General features: G+C 39.3%; 1 protein-coding gene across 1 annotated transcript in view; it reads left to right on the top strand.

Moving 5' to 3' along the window:
* DSCAM (DS cell adhesion molecule) overlaps window positions 1–17,416 on the top strand; it is a 475,090-nt gene extending 457,674 nt beyond the window's left edge. The window contains 1 exon segment of the mRNA XM_040530051.1: window positions 16,224–17,416. Within this exon segment, the coding sequence (XP_040385985.1) occupies window positions 16,224–16,564 (341 nt within the window). The 3' untranslated portion in view covers window positions 16,565–17,416.
* Window positions 17,417–18,337: the final 921 nt, after the last annotated feature.

Genomic DNA, 18,337 nt, shown 5'->3' with positions numbered 1-18,337 from the left:
TACCCAGAAGCTGTAAAAATAAAGATAGAAATAACTTTCACTTCTAGCTAAAAAAAAAAAAAAAAAAAAAAAAAAAAAAAAAAAGATAAATATTTGTACTTGTTCTGCTGAAGGGAAGCATCTGCATTCACAGCTAAGTCAAAATTGCAGTCCTCTCCTTCCAGTCAGTCAAAAAACATTTTCATAATTTCTTTAACAAATAGTTTACTCTCTTCCTTTCATGTTCCATATACATTATTTATGTATATTTAGTATTTGGAAATATTCTAATTATTCACATAAAGATGATTTTCTTAGGGGCATACTGCACTAAAATTTAGTACCTGGGCTTAAGTTAAAAGCTTCTGGTGTTGGAATATCATCAAAGATCCTCTAGCGATCTACACACTTCTAACCATCTTTACTCTGTCTGTTAAATGGTTTGAATTTTAATTTGTACCTGCTATTCATGACTGGCATTAAGCTTTACCTTGCAGTAAGAAAATGAAATATGCTGTGAACTGAATAATTAGTTTCAATATCTTGACAATAAATGCAATGTTCCAGTGGAACAACTTAAATATTGGCCCATAATTATTGAATGATAAATTATTAAAGGATACTTTATGAGGGGCTTTGAACAAAACATATTGGTAAAGAGAATTTTCAGTAGTAGCAGACAGACCAATATGTTTAGTGTTCAAAATCAGTCAGGAAGGACTTACAGGGCATCCTTATTCTTTCACCCACCACTTCAGAAATTCTGCAGAAGTTCTTGATAATTCAAACATAACTGATCAAAGTAACCTGTACATTTGGGAACAGGGAGAAGAAATTAAAAAAAAAAAAAAAAAGAGAGACATAAAACAGATAAAGCAGATGATAACATCTGAAATTAAACACTGACTATGCTCCTTTAGCCCATCTTTATTTTTCCTTGAAGTCAGTCTTTTATTTCAAGATAACTTTTACCTATTTTGATGGTGCTTGCTTTTCTTCTTACCTAACTCTCTTTCTTGTACAATGTCACTTTAAATAAATTATGCCTTCCCTTTCCTAATTTCTTACCTCACTTTTAAAACTTCTTGTAATGCTACCTGCAGCAACTTTCATGGTTGCAATAAAGGTTTAGAGTTCTGCAATAAAGAGTATTTGTTTTGCAAAATAATCTCCAACTGTTCTGTCTCAGAAAGATGGTGACAAAAAAATCAGTTTGGTAAACAAGTCATTTTAAAACTAGCCAATAGTAAAGATACAACTTTACTCAAGAAAGGTAATGATGGAGTTGATTTCTAAAGACTTTTTCAGCTGTAACAGCACCTGTTTCTTACCTTGTTGCTACCATAAGTGTTTGGGGTGAGCAAGCAAAAAGTTACAATTTGAGGTTTGGTTTCAGAAGACCTTCCTGTGAGGTTCTGAAGGCATCCCAGCTCATGTCACTGTTTCCTTTCTTGCTTTTGCTCAACATTTCACAGGACTCTTCTGTACCTGTTTGGTCAAGCCTGATCATCCAACAATCTGCTTTATCCAGCAGTATTAGAAACCTCAGGTCACTCCACATTGAGATTAATTATAAGGAGAAGGGAGCTTGAATGTTCTTTGTTTGCAGGGGGGGAAAAAGGGGGTGGGTGGGGGTGGTGATGGTCATCAAGATTCAATGGTTTGTATTCCAGGAGTTGACATCAGCCTGGTTTGATGTTCCCAACTTCCCCACCATTTTCATTCAGAAATTGAATCAAAACTTTTGTGTCTTCATTCACTCCGTCACCTTGAATTAAATTTGATGGCTCATCAAATGTCCAGGAAAGCTTAGTAATTGATCATTTCCAGCACTATAACTATGAATTACAACTGTCTTTTCTGAACTTCTTCACAGTATGCACTACTCTATTTCTGCAATTAGTAATGTGTAATAGTTGGCTGCCTCATATTCTAGCTCAATGTAAGTCTTACAGACCTCTTCCCTTCTAGTTAGTTGATACCGCAGATATGCACTCAGGTTAGCAGTCAGAACTGCTTCTGACTTCTCCTGGATTTCTGCTCCTTTTTCTTGATGTTTGGTTTATGGAAACAAGAATCAGTTTCATGAAGTCAGCTCAGACATAAGAGGCAAAAAGAGCATGGATTATGCCATGAAAAAATAATACTATACTTATAAAGAAAAACAGAGTAATCATGCCTAATGCTGCAGTAACTAGCAAATATGGCAATGAAGCAATTTTGTCATACTAAATCTGAGATATGCACCATGACTTCAGAATGATCTAAATATTTGGCATGGTTATTCTTTTATAACTCAGACTGCCAAGCCTATTGTGCTTTAGTACATGTCCCTACATATCAGCTGAAGTTAATGCATCACAAAATCACAGAATAGTTCAGGCTGGAAGAGAGCTCTGAAGGTCACCTGGTCCAATCCCATGCTCAAACAGGGCCACCTAGAGCCACTTGCCCAGGACCATGCCCAAACAGCTTTTGAAGATCTACAATGAAGGAGACTCCACAGCCTCTCTGGACAACCTGTGCCAGTGTTCTATCACCTGCACAGTAAGGACATGTTTTCTAGTGTTCAGTCAGTGCCTCCTGTGTTCCACTTTTTGCCCATTGCCTCTTGTCCTGGCACTGGACACCACTGAAAAAAGCCTGTCTCTGTCTTCATTGCACCCTCCCTTGAGGTGTTTTTATACATAGAAAATTCCTCCCTGATCATTCTCTTGTCTACGCTAAACAGTCCCATCTGTCTCAGCTTTTCCTCATAGGAGAGATGCCACTGTCCCTTATCCATCTTCAGTGGTCCTTAGCTGGACTCTGTCCAGAATGTCCATGTCTCCCTTGTAGCAGGGAGCCCAGAACTCCAGCAGTGCTGCAAAGGAAGGATCATTTCCCTTGACCTTCTGGCTGCACTCCTCATACAGCCCAGGATACTGTTGGCCTTCTTGCTGTAACGGTACATTTCTGCTTCATGTCCAATTTGGTGTCCACTGGGAACCCCAGGGCATTTTTTGCAAACCTATTTTTGTTTTTAGCTAAGTGGCTCCTAACATGTTCTAGCACATAGGGTTGTTCTGCCCCAGGCAAAGGACTTTGCACTTTCCTGTGTTATACTTCTTGAAATTCATCCCATTTCTCCAGCCTGTCTGGGTCCCTCAGGATGGCAGCACTAGCCTCTCGTTTATCATCCACTCCTCGCAATTTTGTGTCATCTGCAAATTTGTGGGTGTACCCCATTAAGGCTCATCTGTTTATGTATGTCCAGTTTGTTTAAGCATTTCCTGACCCGATCCTCTTCCACCAAGAGTACATATTCTTTACTTCAGCATTTCCCCCTGATCTCTGGGCCCTGGGATTCCTGAAGATGGATTTTGCTAAAAACCAAGTAAGGAAGGCATTCAGTACCTCAGCCTTTTCCCTGTCCTTTTTCACAAGATCTCTGGCTCCATGCAGTAGTGGGCTCACATTTTCCCTGGTCTTTCTTTTATCACCTATGTACTTATAGAAGCCCTTCTTGATGCTTTTGAAATCCCTAACCAGACTCAGCTCTAAATGGGCTTTCACTTTCCTAACCTCATTTCTGGATACTTGGACAGTACCTCTGCATTTCCCCCAGGTTACCTGTCTCTGTTTCCACTCTCTGTATACTCCTTTTTTTCTTCTGAGTTTTTCCAGGAGCTCTTGTTCGTCCATGCAGGCCTCCCAGCATTTTTGCCTGACTTCCTGCTCTTTGAGACAGACCTCTCTTGAGCTTGGAGGAAGTGATCCTTGAACATCATTCGACTTTCTTAGATATGATAGAGGTTACTTCTATCTGTCTGTAGAAGCAGCTGTAGATGTTTTCTGCATCATTATCTTGAGACCAGACCAAAATTTTCAAGTATATAGAGACAGCGTTATTAATTTTTCTCCAATCTAAACAAACAAACGAATAAATAATTGGGAGTTACACTTTTCTTAAACTTCTGAAAAGTTATAACTACCAGAAATGGAGCATGAAAGTAAAATGTTTATGAATTCTCACATTCAGTGTTTTAAAAGCATGTCTTAGGCATCCTTTCTTTCTGATCTTTACAACTTCATAGACAGATCTTTGAAAAGAGATGAGATTATTTGTAGGTTTTTCTTCAGCATCAACAATAACATTGTTATTTTTCCTTTATAATAACTGTGAATCTCACATGTTAAACCACCAATCAAACTAGCCTTGCTGCCTAACAACAGCTTTGGCATAGTTTCTAAAAACTGAAAAGATAGATGCAGATTTTCACACAAGTTTTTCTGGGCTTCCCAGAGCTGGCAGACCTGATCTGCCCAGGTCATGGAGCTGACACACTGGAGGTGGTGACATTGCTCAGTAAGCCATTAGAGTGGTAATGTGTCCCAGGAGGCACATTATAAGAGAAAATTGGAGCAGTAGAGATAGCACAGCAGTACTTTAAACACAAGGGATAAATCAGACCCTTTAGAAAAGTGCTTTTTGAAATCCTAACATATGTTCACTGTTAATACTCTTCATGATATAAAAATGGTATCAACATAGTTTACGTTCCATTGTTCATCACAGTTGTCACTAGAATTATCATTAGCAAGATCAGGTTCTCAAGGAATTTGCACACTGGGCAATTATCTCAACAGTATACTAGGGCCTTTCAGATCAAGACTGAGGCACACTGTCATATTAATATTGAGAGGTTTCAACAATTGCTACCCCAAGTTTACCTGAGAGGTTGACAAATGAGTCAGTCCTTCATGCTCCAAAGCTGTCATTCAAATATTTCATTCAGAAACTAGGTTGGACAGAAATTAGAAAGAAATATACACTTTTCCTACCTCCCACTGTGCCGTCAAAAAGTCTGTAATGTAAAAAGGTGGAAGATAATTGCAGAGGTTGAAAAAGATTTCCAATATTGTTTTTCTTTTCTGTTTCAAAAAATTAACCACAAATTGAGTTACCAGAACAGTTATTTTTAACTGCAGTAAACATTGCAGTAGCAGAGTTTATTAAAAATAGATTTCTGTTATTATAATTTTAAATCTTGGTAATAGTCTCAGCCAAGAAGCCTTTTTTTTTTTTTCCATCTCTACTAAATTATTGGGCTTATTAACTGGGCAATCTTTTGATATTTCCATGCTTTCGAAGTGCTATCTATATCCTTTTTTTTGTGGACAGATCATTTGCTTGCATCCTCCGGCAATGGAATTCATACTTAGAAGAAATAATAGATGACCGGTGCTTGAATAGGAAATATCTAGAAAATTTCATCAGGTCTCTTGCAATTTGCAGAAGGCTTCCTTTAGCAGTGCTGCTGCAAAACTCAGACCCACAGATTTTTATAATTTTTTTTTCTGATGTTAATTGTCACTGAAAATACTCTGATTTTATGATATTATCCTTAAGGATTAGCCTGACTTGACGGACCAGACAGAAATTTTTCTACCTAATGTTGTTAAAAAAAAAAAAAAAAAAGAACAATCTCATTTTGGCAATGCCTCTTCCCTTCCTCTTTGGACATCCTATCAGTTGATAAACTCTGAATGACTAACAGCATCTCAGATACACTTTTAGAAAACAGATATCTTTCACTGGGTGTATCAGACTAAGATATTTTTGAATCCATTTAAAGGACCCCAAGATTTTATATCCCAGAACCTTCTCCACAGGTTTTCAGCTGCTGAAAGGAATCAGTTTATAAAGAAACCTGCATGTGGGTGGAGGAAAAAACGCAGGTGCAGACAGACAAACTCTGAAAAAAAAAGATTTTCCTGAAACTGATTCCACAGCCATGAAGATGGGAAGAAAACCACATTGCTAGATAGGAAAGCTGAGTGCTTTCCTGGGTCCCTACAAAGCAGAAGCACCAGTTTGCTAAGCTGATACTCGAAGGGAAGCATTTTCTTCTTGCCACCGTTGGGTTGTTGGCTAATGCCTGAGGGTAGAGCTCCATCCTCTGTCTGCCAGCGCTCCTGCTCAGCCTCTCCTTCCCAGAGGAGATCTGGCAGGCAGCCACTGCCTTCTTGCAGCAGCCAGAGGACAGGCCTGTTCCCAGACAAGTTCTCAGTAAGCAAGTGTGGGCATCAGCACCTTCAGTGATGTCTACAGGTGAAACTATTGAGCAGTGCAGGCTAGCTGTTACCCAGAGAGGCCCAATTCTTGGAGGGGTACCACCGTGTGAGCTCTCCCCTTATGCAGCCAGTGGGAAGGGAGAGGTGGACACTTTGGTCTGGGTTTCTTCAGCTGGGCATCTAAGTCAGGCAGAGTGAGTTTCACCCTAAGGCTGCTGCACGTTTTCTAGAAAAGACACAAATACTGAAATCCTTTCAGTGTTTAAGATACCTCAATTAGCATTGTTGACCCAATTTACAAATTTCTAGCTGCTTTAACTCATTCTGCTGACTTGAATAGCAAAACCTTAGCTTACAGACAATTCTTAAGCTACAGAATGAAAACACTTTACTAAATAATTGTTTACAAGTGGCCATTAAAATAGAGGCTGGACCTCACCTGCAGTGCATAAATGTAGTTATAAACAACCAAGAGGAAGGTAAAATTTATGTTCAGGATGCAAATCTTCTTTTCCAGTATTCAGTCACTACAGCTAAAAATCAGCTGCTTAACACACTAAGGAAAATATGAAGTTCACGTTAATAGAAAGCACTGTATATTTCCAATGTCAGCCCTGTAACCTGAGATAAAAAGATGTGAACTCTTTTCCACTGATCTATGAATTGAAGGGTGAAGGAGTTATTTCCTGCTTCCACTCCATGAAGACAAGTGCAACATAGTGATGGAATCTATTTAGAGACAGGATTTCTATGGAGAAGTTGCTGTCAGCACTCTATAAGCTGCAGCAGTAACTGAATCCGATACAAATTCTGCCACGGGAGATTCACTAATAGCTGGGACTCTTGACTTAAGGCCTCCAGTTTACCTTTTGCCTCCTTTTCCCATGTATGTTATATTATTCTGCATTGACTGAAAATGGAGTAGTACAGTTCAGCAGTTCATAGATCCAAAACTGAATTTCATGAAGATATGGGGGGATCTACATTTGACATTTTTTGTTCAGGAATCCTGCAGCAAAGTAGGAAATGGTAACATGTGGGTTGTTTTCTTTTTTAGTTCCATACTTGCACTGTCTGGTTTCAAATGCAATGGAATATATATAGAGAGAGAGATAAATGCATATGCACATACCATATATAGTGTATATATAGAACGAAGAAATCATCAACATGGCTCCACAACCAGAGACCAATGTCCAGCTCTGAGAAAACTACATAAGGAGACAAATCAAAACAGGCAGGTGGCAAAACAATAAGATAGGCAGAACTGTTGTTAAGTGGGCAAAATAAAATTCCGTGCCTATGTTTCTAACTGTAGCAAATACTTTTAACGTGCATGTTAACTTGTATGTATAATTACTTACACATACATGATATATGCTGAAATTACACCCCTAGGTGAGCATTTCTAATGTTATCATATTAGATTCTCTTGTACCTGGAACACTTTCTTTTTATTTCCTCTTATGCTGTTGGAAAACTAGGAATATGTCACAAAAAAAAGACTGTGCTATTTGTTTCTTATCATAGAAATGGCACTTTAGTGATGAGAGTAAATTGTCTTTATCCTCTCTCAGCTTTTATTTCTGCAGAAGCTATCAGGAGCTTTTTCTCCTTCTGCTGTATAAAGCTGAATGTTCTGCAGAGATGAAACCCATTTAATTCTGCATTTAATTTGACATGAACACATACTTGCAATCATTGCCTTGCTTCTGGTGGACTTGTAGAGGAAGGTTCACACTGCAAGTTTTTTAACCTTGGCAGCACAATAAAACGGAACATAAACAGGATCAGATCAGAAGCTAAAACACTATGAGATCAAAAAGGGAAACTATCAGTGTGAATCATGAGTTTAAATAGGGCAGCTGTTCAGTTACAAACTCTCTGTACAATTATGATATGAAAATTCCATTTTAGGTAGCAAACAAAAAGTCTGAAAGCTAAACTCAATTCACTGACAACAAAAGTAATTTGAATTATTTTTACAACTGTCGTCTATGAATCAGTGATATTGGTGTTAGGAAGATTTTTATTTATTTATTTATTAAAGGAGATAAACAACTGGTACCTCTTCCTCAGGAACTTTACTGGGAGTGTCTGACAACACAATTATATTTTCTTACTGACATTTAATTTATTTATTGTTTTGATTTGAAGATTAACCACGCCTATGGAAAAAATCTTACTTTAAAAAAGAAAATAGATTTGGCCTGCTCACAGCATTTTAATTTTGAAAATGTCAAAGCATTTCATCTTTATATTGTTGAGGCAGTGTGTATGATTTCTGTGAGGCCTCTCAGTCGGCCCAAGGTAACCAGAAGCAATTGCTCCGATACAGACAAGAGTTGTTCCAGCCTTGCTTTAAGGTCCTTGTGGTTATTTACAGGTGTTTTTGCTTTTAATGACTTCACCCAGTGGGCTCTCCTAGTTTCTCCTGTGCCACAAGATATTACTATAGTTTTAGATTTAGAAGAGATCTAATAGACTATTGAAAGTAATTTGAGAACTGGTGTAACTAGAGAAAAAAAAAATACGTTCCTAATTTGACTGTAGTGATAGTCTTTGCTATCCATGTAAAAGCTCCTTTTATGCTTGTTTTTAAAGCATAGCTATATGTACACATAGGCATATTTCAGTATTGTTTACCTTTTCATGCCAGCATCCTTAATTTAAATGTGAAAGGTGTAGCTCTTGCCCCAGTGGATTAATTAAAAAATATGCAGTGCTGCACTTTGTCAGCAGCACTCAGATGATTCAAACTGATGGACCTGAGGAGGCCAAGCTACAGCAATCCATCCGTGAAGACATCTTCATCAGAGCAGCAGGGCAGGGCTGATATTGGTTTCCTTGTTGCAGCCTGACCTCCCCACAACTATTAGCGGAGCCTTATGCCTCCCATCACAGGTGAGGTCAGGTTTAGCCGTGAAGTCATGGGCATGGTGCAAAGCCTGTTGAGGTCAACAGAGTGGCTCCCACTGACTTCAGTGAACCATAAGTATGGTTTGAGTTTCTCACCTCTCTAGCCTGGGTTCCCAAGATATCCCAGGAATAAACCTGTGATGGAAGCCCCTTTCCATGGAGCCACAATCAATTTAACCATAGATGAAGTGATGCATAATTAAACAGTTTCTGTTCACTGCACAAGGATCAGCAAACTCATCTTGAAACTCCAGTGTTGCTAACTACAGGCACCTGAGCAAGGGCTGCAGCACCACTCCCCTAGCTTAACCAGCAGACAGGAGAGGGCTGTCTCAGAGCATCCTTAAAAAATGCATGAAGCAGCTTGCGTGACAAGACAAAGATGGGAACAGAGAGCTCCCATACTTTGCTTTTCTATCACCATTTCATTATTTATTGACAATTTTTTCTAACTTTCTGTTTCAGAGACTATATTGATTTACATGGTGAGGTCCATTTTACAAGTTTTTTTTAACTTAGACATTGCATTAAATCGAAACAGAGAGGCTCCAGTTCTGCAGGTGCACTTGCCCTGTGAGACTGAACATCCACAAGGTATCTCCGTAGGTCATCTGGCCCCTGGAGTTAATCACTTCTTACGTCCTTACATCCCCAGCTCAGCAGTCGGGAGTCCTTTAAAAATAAGGCAGTTTGCCTTAAACAGTAAAGTTACTTCTGAAAGGTACCGAGCATCCTGACAGATTTTTACAAGTGCGGCCCCATACGTGAGACCAAAGTTCTGCTTGTACGAGCTTAAAGCAAAATGTAGTGCTTCGGTTCCTGTTTCATTAGGCATTTCAAGACTAGGTAACAATCTCATAATCATGTCTCCTGGCATCCAGTTAGACAGATGAACAGTATGTTATGCTGATATATTACAGATGTATGAGCTCAGTTAAACTGTAGCAGCCATGCTTTTGCTTTTTTTGCTTGGAATTAGAAGGCTTAAATCTAAATAACAAAATGAATCATCTTATTAAAAAAAAAGATCCGCATTAGGTTGAATTATCATTTTCAGTCACTTAAACCTAATCTCCAGGAAGTATGAATCAATTTATAGTCTTGCTGAAATCAATACAGCTACTCTGAATTATAACGGCAGAAAATTTGGCTCCTGAATTACAGTTTTCCTGACATTCTGGTGTTTCACATGAGGTAACTGCAATGACTGTAGTCAACAGCAACAGTTGATTTTATTTTTGTGTGTGAAACTTAACTGGTATTGTTAATGCTTTTATGACAATGCCAGTTTTAGCAGATTGCAATGTGCAGCATTTAATTAAGGTCTTCAAATGAGGGTGCATTCTTCACGGAGAAAGAAAAGGGAAACTTGCCAGATATAAATGACAGACTCAAAAGTGTGTTAAGGGATTCCAATTTCTCAGTCTAGAAATGGGAAGATCAGCATGTTTTCCTAAAGCATTGTGGCTGTTTCCTAAATGTGATCACAAACCTGAACAGGGTAAAGACATGATTTTATCTCATCTGCCAGATAATGTCACCTCCATTTCCAGTACAGATCAATACTGGCTTCAGAGAGCGGAGCTGTGTTGCTTAAAGCATCCCTCTGAACTTTTTGATTGTTCAGTTGTTTCATTTTGCTGCAACATTTCTGAGAAAATAATAATTATTAAATAAAGAGCATTGGGAAAGTGGCTCCAATCTGAACAGACATTGAAGGAAGGAAAAAAATTATCCTCCAAGCTTCTAGCAAGCATCCACCTCATCCTTCGAGTGGATGCTGAGCCAAGGCGGGCACCACGAAGCTCAGCAGGTGCTGGGAGCGGACACACTGACTGGAGACGGAGGGAGAGGGAGCACGAGCCTGCTCCACGTGCTGACAGCAGCAGTTGTGAGAAATGTTGTTGCTGCTATCAGCCCAACTGCAGCTCAAGCTACAGCTCTCTAAGAAAGCTCTACCTGCTAGCTTTTAACGGTGTGCCAGGTTTTGAAGTGACAAAGACTCCGAGCACTGCTTGTGCTCTTTTTTTTTTTTCAATCAAGCCTCTCACCTTGGCCTTGCAAACTTCCCACCCTTTCTTCATTTCCAATATTCACTTTTCCTATGGCAATCTTCTGAAAAACAGCCTGTGAGTATCAGCAACCAGCCTGTGAGTATTAGCAAAGACTTCACTGATTTATTTACTGTGCTAGAGAGCTGGAAAGCCCCGCTAAACTTTTTAATCAGCATGAAACTGAACTTAAAGCTAGCTGTCAGCAGCTCTGTCTCCTTCGCTTCCTTTCACATGAGAACACAATATCCCACCAGCGCTTCCCCTTCAAACACAGGGCAAGGCAGGCGATGCTGAGCACAGTGGCACTTTGCAAAGTGCCGCCCCCATAGCACTCCAAATGGCAGAAAGCCTCCGAAATCAAAATAACTGCATTAGCGAGGCACTTTACCCATGCTGATGGAGCTGTATAGATTCAGTTCTGGCATGATCACTGATCCTGTGAGATCATGCCAGGGACATCTTCAAGAGCTTTTTGTACACAATCCCTTATTCCAGTAAGTCATGTGAGTGCCCTATTCACCCCGTCTTATTCTTACCTTTGTTAACGAAAATATCCCGTCAGAGTCACTGATCTTACATTATAAACTTTTCTGAAATAATACTGCAAGCAATGTGGAATTTCTTTCACATGGCAATCAGACCTTGAAACTCATCAGGCAGTTGAGGGGATCTGTTCTGGAGCTTTGTGAAGGAAAATTGCTTTTGCTTTAGTAGAAGTTATGATTCATGAGCAAATGCATATAGCTATCACGTAACTACTTGGTGAGAGTATCTTTTTTACAGTCTGTGATAATCTCTGTATTGAATATAGCACAGATTGTTAGATTTTCTGGAGCAGATAAAAGCAAAAACGCATGCAAGCTTTCTAGCATTTGAAAGAGTGAATCTTCAGGGAGAAAAGAGTGCATCCCAGTTTGGTTTAGTTCTGCAAACAAGATAGCTTCCTTGAATAAAATCCCAGAAAAGATAGGCAGTGGTATGTTTTCCTTCACGTAGACTGTGAAACTCATCCCACACCCTCCCGTACCTGGTGCTGACTTCCAGAAGAAAAATAGATACTGTTTTTTAAAACTTTTTGTATCACCTCAGCTGCACTGAAATAAAAGTACATAATTTTTTTCTCAGTGATGCATTAACTCAGAAAATACTCCATTTCTTGTAAATTGCATTGTTTCTGGTAAATATGGTAAGTGATTTTTAGCATTTGTTTGCAAATATTTATTGAAGGTATCATTTTCTTAAATGTGCTATACTAAGTAATTCGTTAGAGAGTTGGCCACTTGAAAAAAAAAAAAAAAGAAGAAAAAAAGTCCGGGGTTGCTCTGGCTTAAATTGCCACATTCGGGTTGGACTGGATGCTTATTATTTTTATACAAACTCTATTTTTCTAAATACAGCAAATTTTCCTTTAAAAAATCATAAAACTATGTTTTTGAATAATTTTTGTACTAATTAAGCCAAAATGCATGAATTATTAAACACTCTCATTTGTAGTGCTCATGCACTTGAAAGATTTGCTTTCATTACTAATAAGGCACACACACCACTGAGAAGAGGTAATTAGAGCATCAAAGGCAGTGAACCATCCTGAAACTTCATAATGCTTTGCCTGAAAAAAAAAAAAAAAAAATTTTGTTCAGCTGACTAGTAAGAAATCAAAAAAATGTCTATACGGTTGTGTCCAGAAGAATGAGAACCAAAATCTTTCCAAGTAACTCCATATAGATAGATATGGTAAGATAGATCTCCATATAGATAGATATGGTATAACTCCATATATAGATATGGTAAGAGGCTTTTAATCTTCTTTAAAACACCTTCAGAATTGATGAAGGAATGCCAAAAGTGAAGCTTTGTGGTTATATTTCAAGGGCTATGTTTTTAAGTCAGAAACATGTTAGTCCTTATAAATCAAAGAATTTCTTTCATACTATGATACCGTTTCAATCCTAGCAAAGAAAAAGTTACATTCTCTTTTTTTTTTTTCCCAGTAAATTTAAATGTTTGTTTTATTTTGGAAGTAGTTGGAGGGAAAGATACTTCTTGATGATTATAAGTAGGACTGGCACTTTTTACATAAATGTACATAAATATGTACATCCTAATTGAATTATTAGTGCACCGTTTAAGTGATGCCAGAGATTGTGCACTGCGTATCTAGCTCTGGAGAAGGAGTTACATCCTCTAGTTTCTCATTACTATAACCCTGTTGAAACTTTGCCCGCAGTCATTTAAAAAATCACAGTAAAGTGACTGCATGTTTTTTATACAGATTATTGACTACGCCTTCCTGTGTAAATTTATGGAGGGGGATTTTTTTTTTTTTTTTTTTTAACATAGCCCAAAGCTCTTAACTACATGTGAGAAATGTCTAGACAGCAGCTTGAAAACCAACCTTCATCTCTGTAAGGTTCAACACATCCTTTTTATAGTCCGTGCATACCCATTGCTCTCAAGAGATGGGGATGTGTTAAGATACGGGAACGGCTGACTGAGGGGACAGCTAGAGGCTGCCAATGAGCCACGCTCCGGATGCTGCTCTGCACTGGCTCCTTCACAAAAAGTTGACTGCAAGGCATGAAAGTAAGGGGTAATGTGCATGAGGTGGCCTGGCCGGTCTTAGTGCAGCCATGTGCATTGTGACATTGGACATGCCAGGTGAGAGAAGTGCACCCTGCCTCACAGGGTATCAGGATGGCAGAGATCTTCAGGAAAATGCCCGTCGCTGTGAGAAGCAGGGATGGAGGTGCAGCACAGAAAGTTGGTCCTCACCTGCTAGGCAAAAGGGACTGCTGTGTTTTGATGGGGGATTATATACAGGATCACAAGAGAAACCCCACTTTCTGGCCCCAGCAGTTTCTAAACGCTCCTTGTTTCCCCTGATAAGAGAGAAGATAATACTTTGGTATTATAGTTAGTTGTAAGATTTTCCTGCCTAACAAAACTACTGCTATCTCAGAGGCAGTATCTCTTTGAGAAATCCTGTGCCTGAGGCAGCCAAACAAAGACCCTCATTGCCTTCATTTTCAAGCAGAGATGGGGACACAACCACCCTCTCCTACACTCTGGAGGTGCTTGTCTCTGCCCACCACTGTGGCTGCTGTAAGGCTCCTTATTTAGGATGCTACAAAAGATACAGCCTCAGGGTCTTCTCCCTGCAGCCTGCAGGGAGTGGTCATTGCAGCAAGCTCTACAGCTGCTCAATTTGATGCCTGGAGTGAAGCAGAGCAAGTGGGCACCTCCCTGTGCCTGCCAATTTGTGTGTCTGTGTCCTGATGTACTTCACCCCAGCAGCAGGCACGTTGCTGTCTCAGCTGAACTGGCCCTCATGCGCCTAATGTGTTTGGCGTGGAATGTGCTATAGGAAAATAAGGTAAATGAGCAAAACCAATTAACGCTACCACAACCCATTTTTCAAGCAGTAATCGGTGTGATTATGAGCACAAGCCTCCCCCTCTCTCTCAACCTTACATAAATGTTGCCGTTGTCAGCCTAACCTTGAGATGTGCACTGTGGGGGTTAAATACCCTGCGCTGTGCATCCATGTTGGAGGTGCAACTAGAATAAAGCATATGGTGTCAGACAGTGCCTGGGGGATTTCTATAGGAATAAACAGTGATTCTGCCCAAATGTAGCTCCTCAGCAATTCCTGGTCTATGACCTGAAATCATGGGTAGAGCAGATGCTATTAGTCTTCCAGGTAAGAATTGCAGTAAAGGACCTGTTTTATTTTAAAGCACTGGAGAGCTTTTAGCTTGGTTAGGAAAAATGAAATTTTTATAGGCTGTTTTATTACGAAGAAGTGCTTTCCTGGTCTACTGTTTATGCCACTGGCACAGGTCAGCCTTAGTTTCTCGAGCTGTAAATAGCTCATGTAGACACAGGAGTGATAGGTCCAAGAATCTTCTACTTTAAACATTCAGGATGCGTCCCATCTGTGGTTAAGGCTATGGTTTTTATATCAGCCATAAGAAGGAATCTATATATCTGCAGCAGAAGCCTGTAAAGAAGTGAAAATGCTGTTCCTGACTGTGCCTGTAACAGTGCTTTTTTTTTTTTTTTTTCTTTTTTGTAAATATGTGAGGTTACACCATCAAATATTTTTAGAAATGCATTTCATTATGTGCTTGATTGCCCCTCATTTCCTTGAAGCAATTTTATGAATACCTAACAGGCAGGGCTAGAATAAATAAGTCAAACTGATTTCTGTAGCAGTTCTAATAGATGTGCAGATACAGGGGTGGTAATGCTAACCGCTGGCTTATTCCTGACAGCAGGTCCAAGGCATCTATTGGAACTCAACAGCTTAGCAAAGGCAAATCATCTGGTATGAGCCATCATCAAACCCAAATAGAAATGCTCACAAATCAGGGGAAATAATAAATAAGGGGTCCTGAGAAGGCTTCTTCTTGCATGTACTTATTTCTCATGCTCACACCAGAATATGTACTGACAACACAGAACAGAAAGGAAGAAGGGGGAAACAAGAGCCAGGGTGCCAGCTCCAGTGCATTTCATTGCCAAAAAAAGAAAATAAAAATTAAAATAAAAATAAAAAAACAGCATATTGCTGGCCATAGGACTGTTAGTGGTAGAAAATCATTAGTGGCTTAAACACAATGATGATGGATGGCAGGAAAATGTTGTTATGTTAAGACAAAAATGCTTTTCTGTTTTATTTGGAAATATCTCTAAATCTATAGCCTTAACATCCTTGCACCCCTTTTAAATGAGTCTGGCATTTTACTTTGGATTGGGGTCATTAATTCTAATTGTGGAAGTTTCCATTCAAAACAGAAAATAAAACATAGAAATCTACCAAGACTCCACGTTGTCCAAGTTTTGAGAAATGAAGACCAAGACCTTGTGTTTAAGGAATTTGAGAAAAAACTTGCTGTTCTTTTCGGTTTACCTTCTTCATGCTATGAGTGCATGTAAAAGATATTGTGCTTCTTACTATAATCATCCCATTATGATAGCAAATATGAACAACAAACTCCTAGGGATCTGCCCACAGGAGCTCCTTGACCCATTACCCTTGACTCTGCAAGGTCACAGCATAGTAAACAGATGAGAGATGATACATGAGTTGTAAATGCTGCAGCTGGGTTGATTACAGATCCTTCACTGGGGTGGCCAAATGCATCCATCTGAATCCCCCAGCCAGTGCATGGACCATACGTAAGGTGTTGTTTTTCTCTTTTGCCTCTCCAGGTGATCTCGTGCATTTGCCACCGTACCTCCGGATGGACTTTTTGTTGAACCGTGGCGTGCAGGGCGCGAGCAGAGACCTGGGTCTGGGGCAAGCCTGCTTGGAGCCACAGAAAAGCCGAACCTTGAAGCGCCCCACTGTCCTGGAGCCGATCCCCATGGAGGCATCCTCCACGAGAGACGTCCAGTCATGGCAACCTGGTGCTGTGGCAACGTTACCTCAGCGAGAAGGAGCTGAGCTAGGACAGGCAGCGAAAATGAGCAGCTCCCAAGAATCCCTGCTGGACTCCCGGGGCCACTTGAAAGGAAACAACCCCTACGCAAAATCTTACACCCTGGTATAACAAAAAGAGCATGGCTGGACAGTGGCTGTAAATATTTACACTGAAAAAAAAATCCAATGAAAGCTACCTTTTTTTTATTGAATTCCAATATTTATAATTAAAGAAGAAGATTGCCAAAATATTTGACAAAAAAAAATAATATGAGCGACAGACAGTGCAAAGACTCTCTTGCTTTTTTTCTGTCTGAGTGTGAGCTTCATCTGACTGGACATCTGAATTTTTGGGTAAAAGAGTCCAGTTTTCTGATCTTCACAAACGTTTGTGTTTTTACTGATTTTCTACGAAGTGCATGGAGACTTAACTGAAACATTTTAACTGGAAGTTCCATCAGACAAGATTAAAAAGGGAAAAAAAATCACTTTAAAAAAATCACGATATTTGTGAATTTAACAGGAACATGGGAAAACAAAAAGTCTTTTGTCATGTTTTGCACTTTTTTTTTTTTTAATTAGAAAATGGGTCCTTGATTGTTCTTTTTTTTTTGTTGTTAATTAGGATGAGTGATGTCAGTGGAGTGAGGGGACTGTTTTGTTTTTTTTTTTTAAATATTAATTTAATGAGACACTCTTTGCATTTTGTCTATGCGAAATAAAAGGGTCTTCTGCCTTTATTTGTGACGTCTGCTTCCATTGACTTCTGCTGTACTTGGCTTTCCCTAAGCATAATAACCATTTTAGTACTGTCCTCTGAACACTGTATTCTTGTACCTTGGTCAGAAAAGGCAAGTGGGGTCATGCCTTCCAAAAAAAATATAAAATGAAAATGGGGTTCACTCTCCCACAGCATTTTTGCTACCCAGGGGCAGAGAGCCAGAACAGCGCAAATGCAGCCTGTTCCCCATCAAACTAATCTAGACCCTGCACTCCCTTCGTCTGAAACCAGGAGGCTTTCATTTCACTTCAGTATATTTTGGATCAGAAGAAATGTGTTGACGTTACTTTACTTACTCCCCAGGGATGGATCTCTGGGAGGCTTCATTTAGGAGCCGTGCTCACACAAATGAATTGCTTACATAAGGATTGGGGAAAAAAATGCAGCTTTTCCCATAATAGGAGAAAAGGGAGGAAAAAGTTACTCTAGTTTGAAGATCAACATGGCTTTCTTTGGAGGAAAAAAATCTTTTTACAGGGGAGCTGCCAGCTCATATTACTTTATTGCATCTTTTGATTATATGAGAAGTAATCCTGCTTGTTTTATAAGAAGTATAAATGATTGAATACTCATTTTAACACAACAATGTTTGACCTGTCTTGCTAAGTGCCTCTTCGTGTGTGTTCTGGCTACCTTTTTGTGCCCTGATCAAGAGAATATGGTGTGGAGCATCCCAAATTAGTGCCCGTATGAACACACTGTTCAGCGCTAGCTGGAAATATTAAATGGGGTCTGAAAGGAATAAAGCCCAGTTAGCTTCAGCACACTGGGAAAATCATGCAGTTTCCCTGGTTGCTGACAGTGTGGGCACTGCTAATTCAAACATTTCTGCACTATGCTCAGTTCAGGTTGTTTTAAAATAGAAAAATGCAGTTATGTATAATTGTTTCATTACTATTATTAATGCAATTATGTTGTTATAATGGCACTAACTTAGCAAAGTACTTAAGTGTCTTGAAATGAATCAAGTTGCATTTGCGTCCTTAGTTCTGTTAAGCCTAAGTGCTAAATTTCTGGTAAGTCCTACAGAAGAAGCCAAATGAAGATGTCTTCAAGGTATGTACTTCTTACAGACCTACCAAGAACTGCTGAGATCTCACTCAAATAAGGAAGTATTTCCCA

This window comes from Cygnus olor, chromosome 1 (genome assembly GCF_009769625.2).
Source record: "Cygnus olor isolate bCygOlo1 chromosome 1, bCygOlo1.pri.v2, whole genome shotgun sequence".
Lineage (NCBI taxonomy): Eukaryota > Metazoa > Chordata > Aves > Anseriformes > Anatidae > Cygnus > Cygnus olor.
This window is presented reverse-complemented; position numbering and strand designations above follow the sequence as displayed.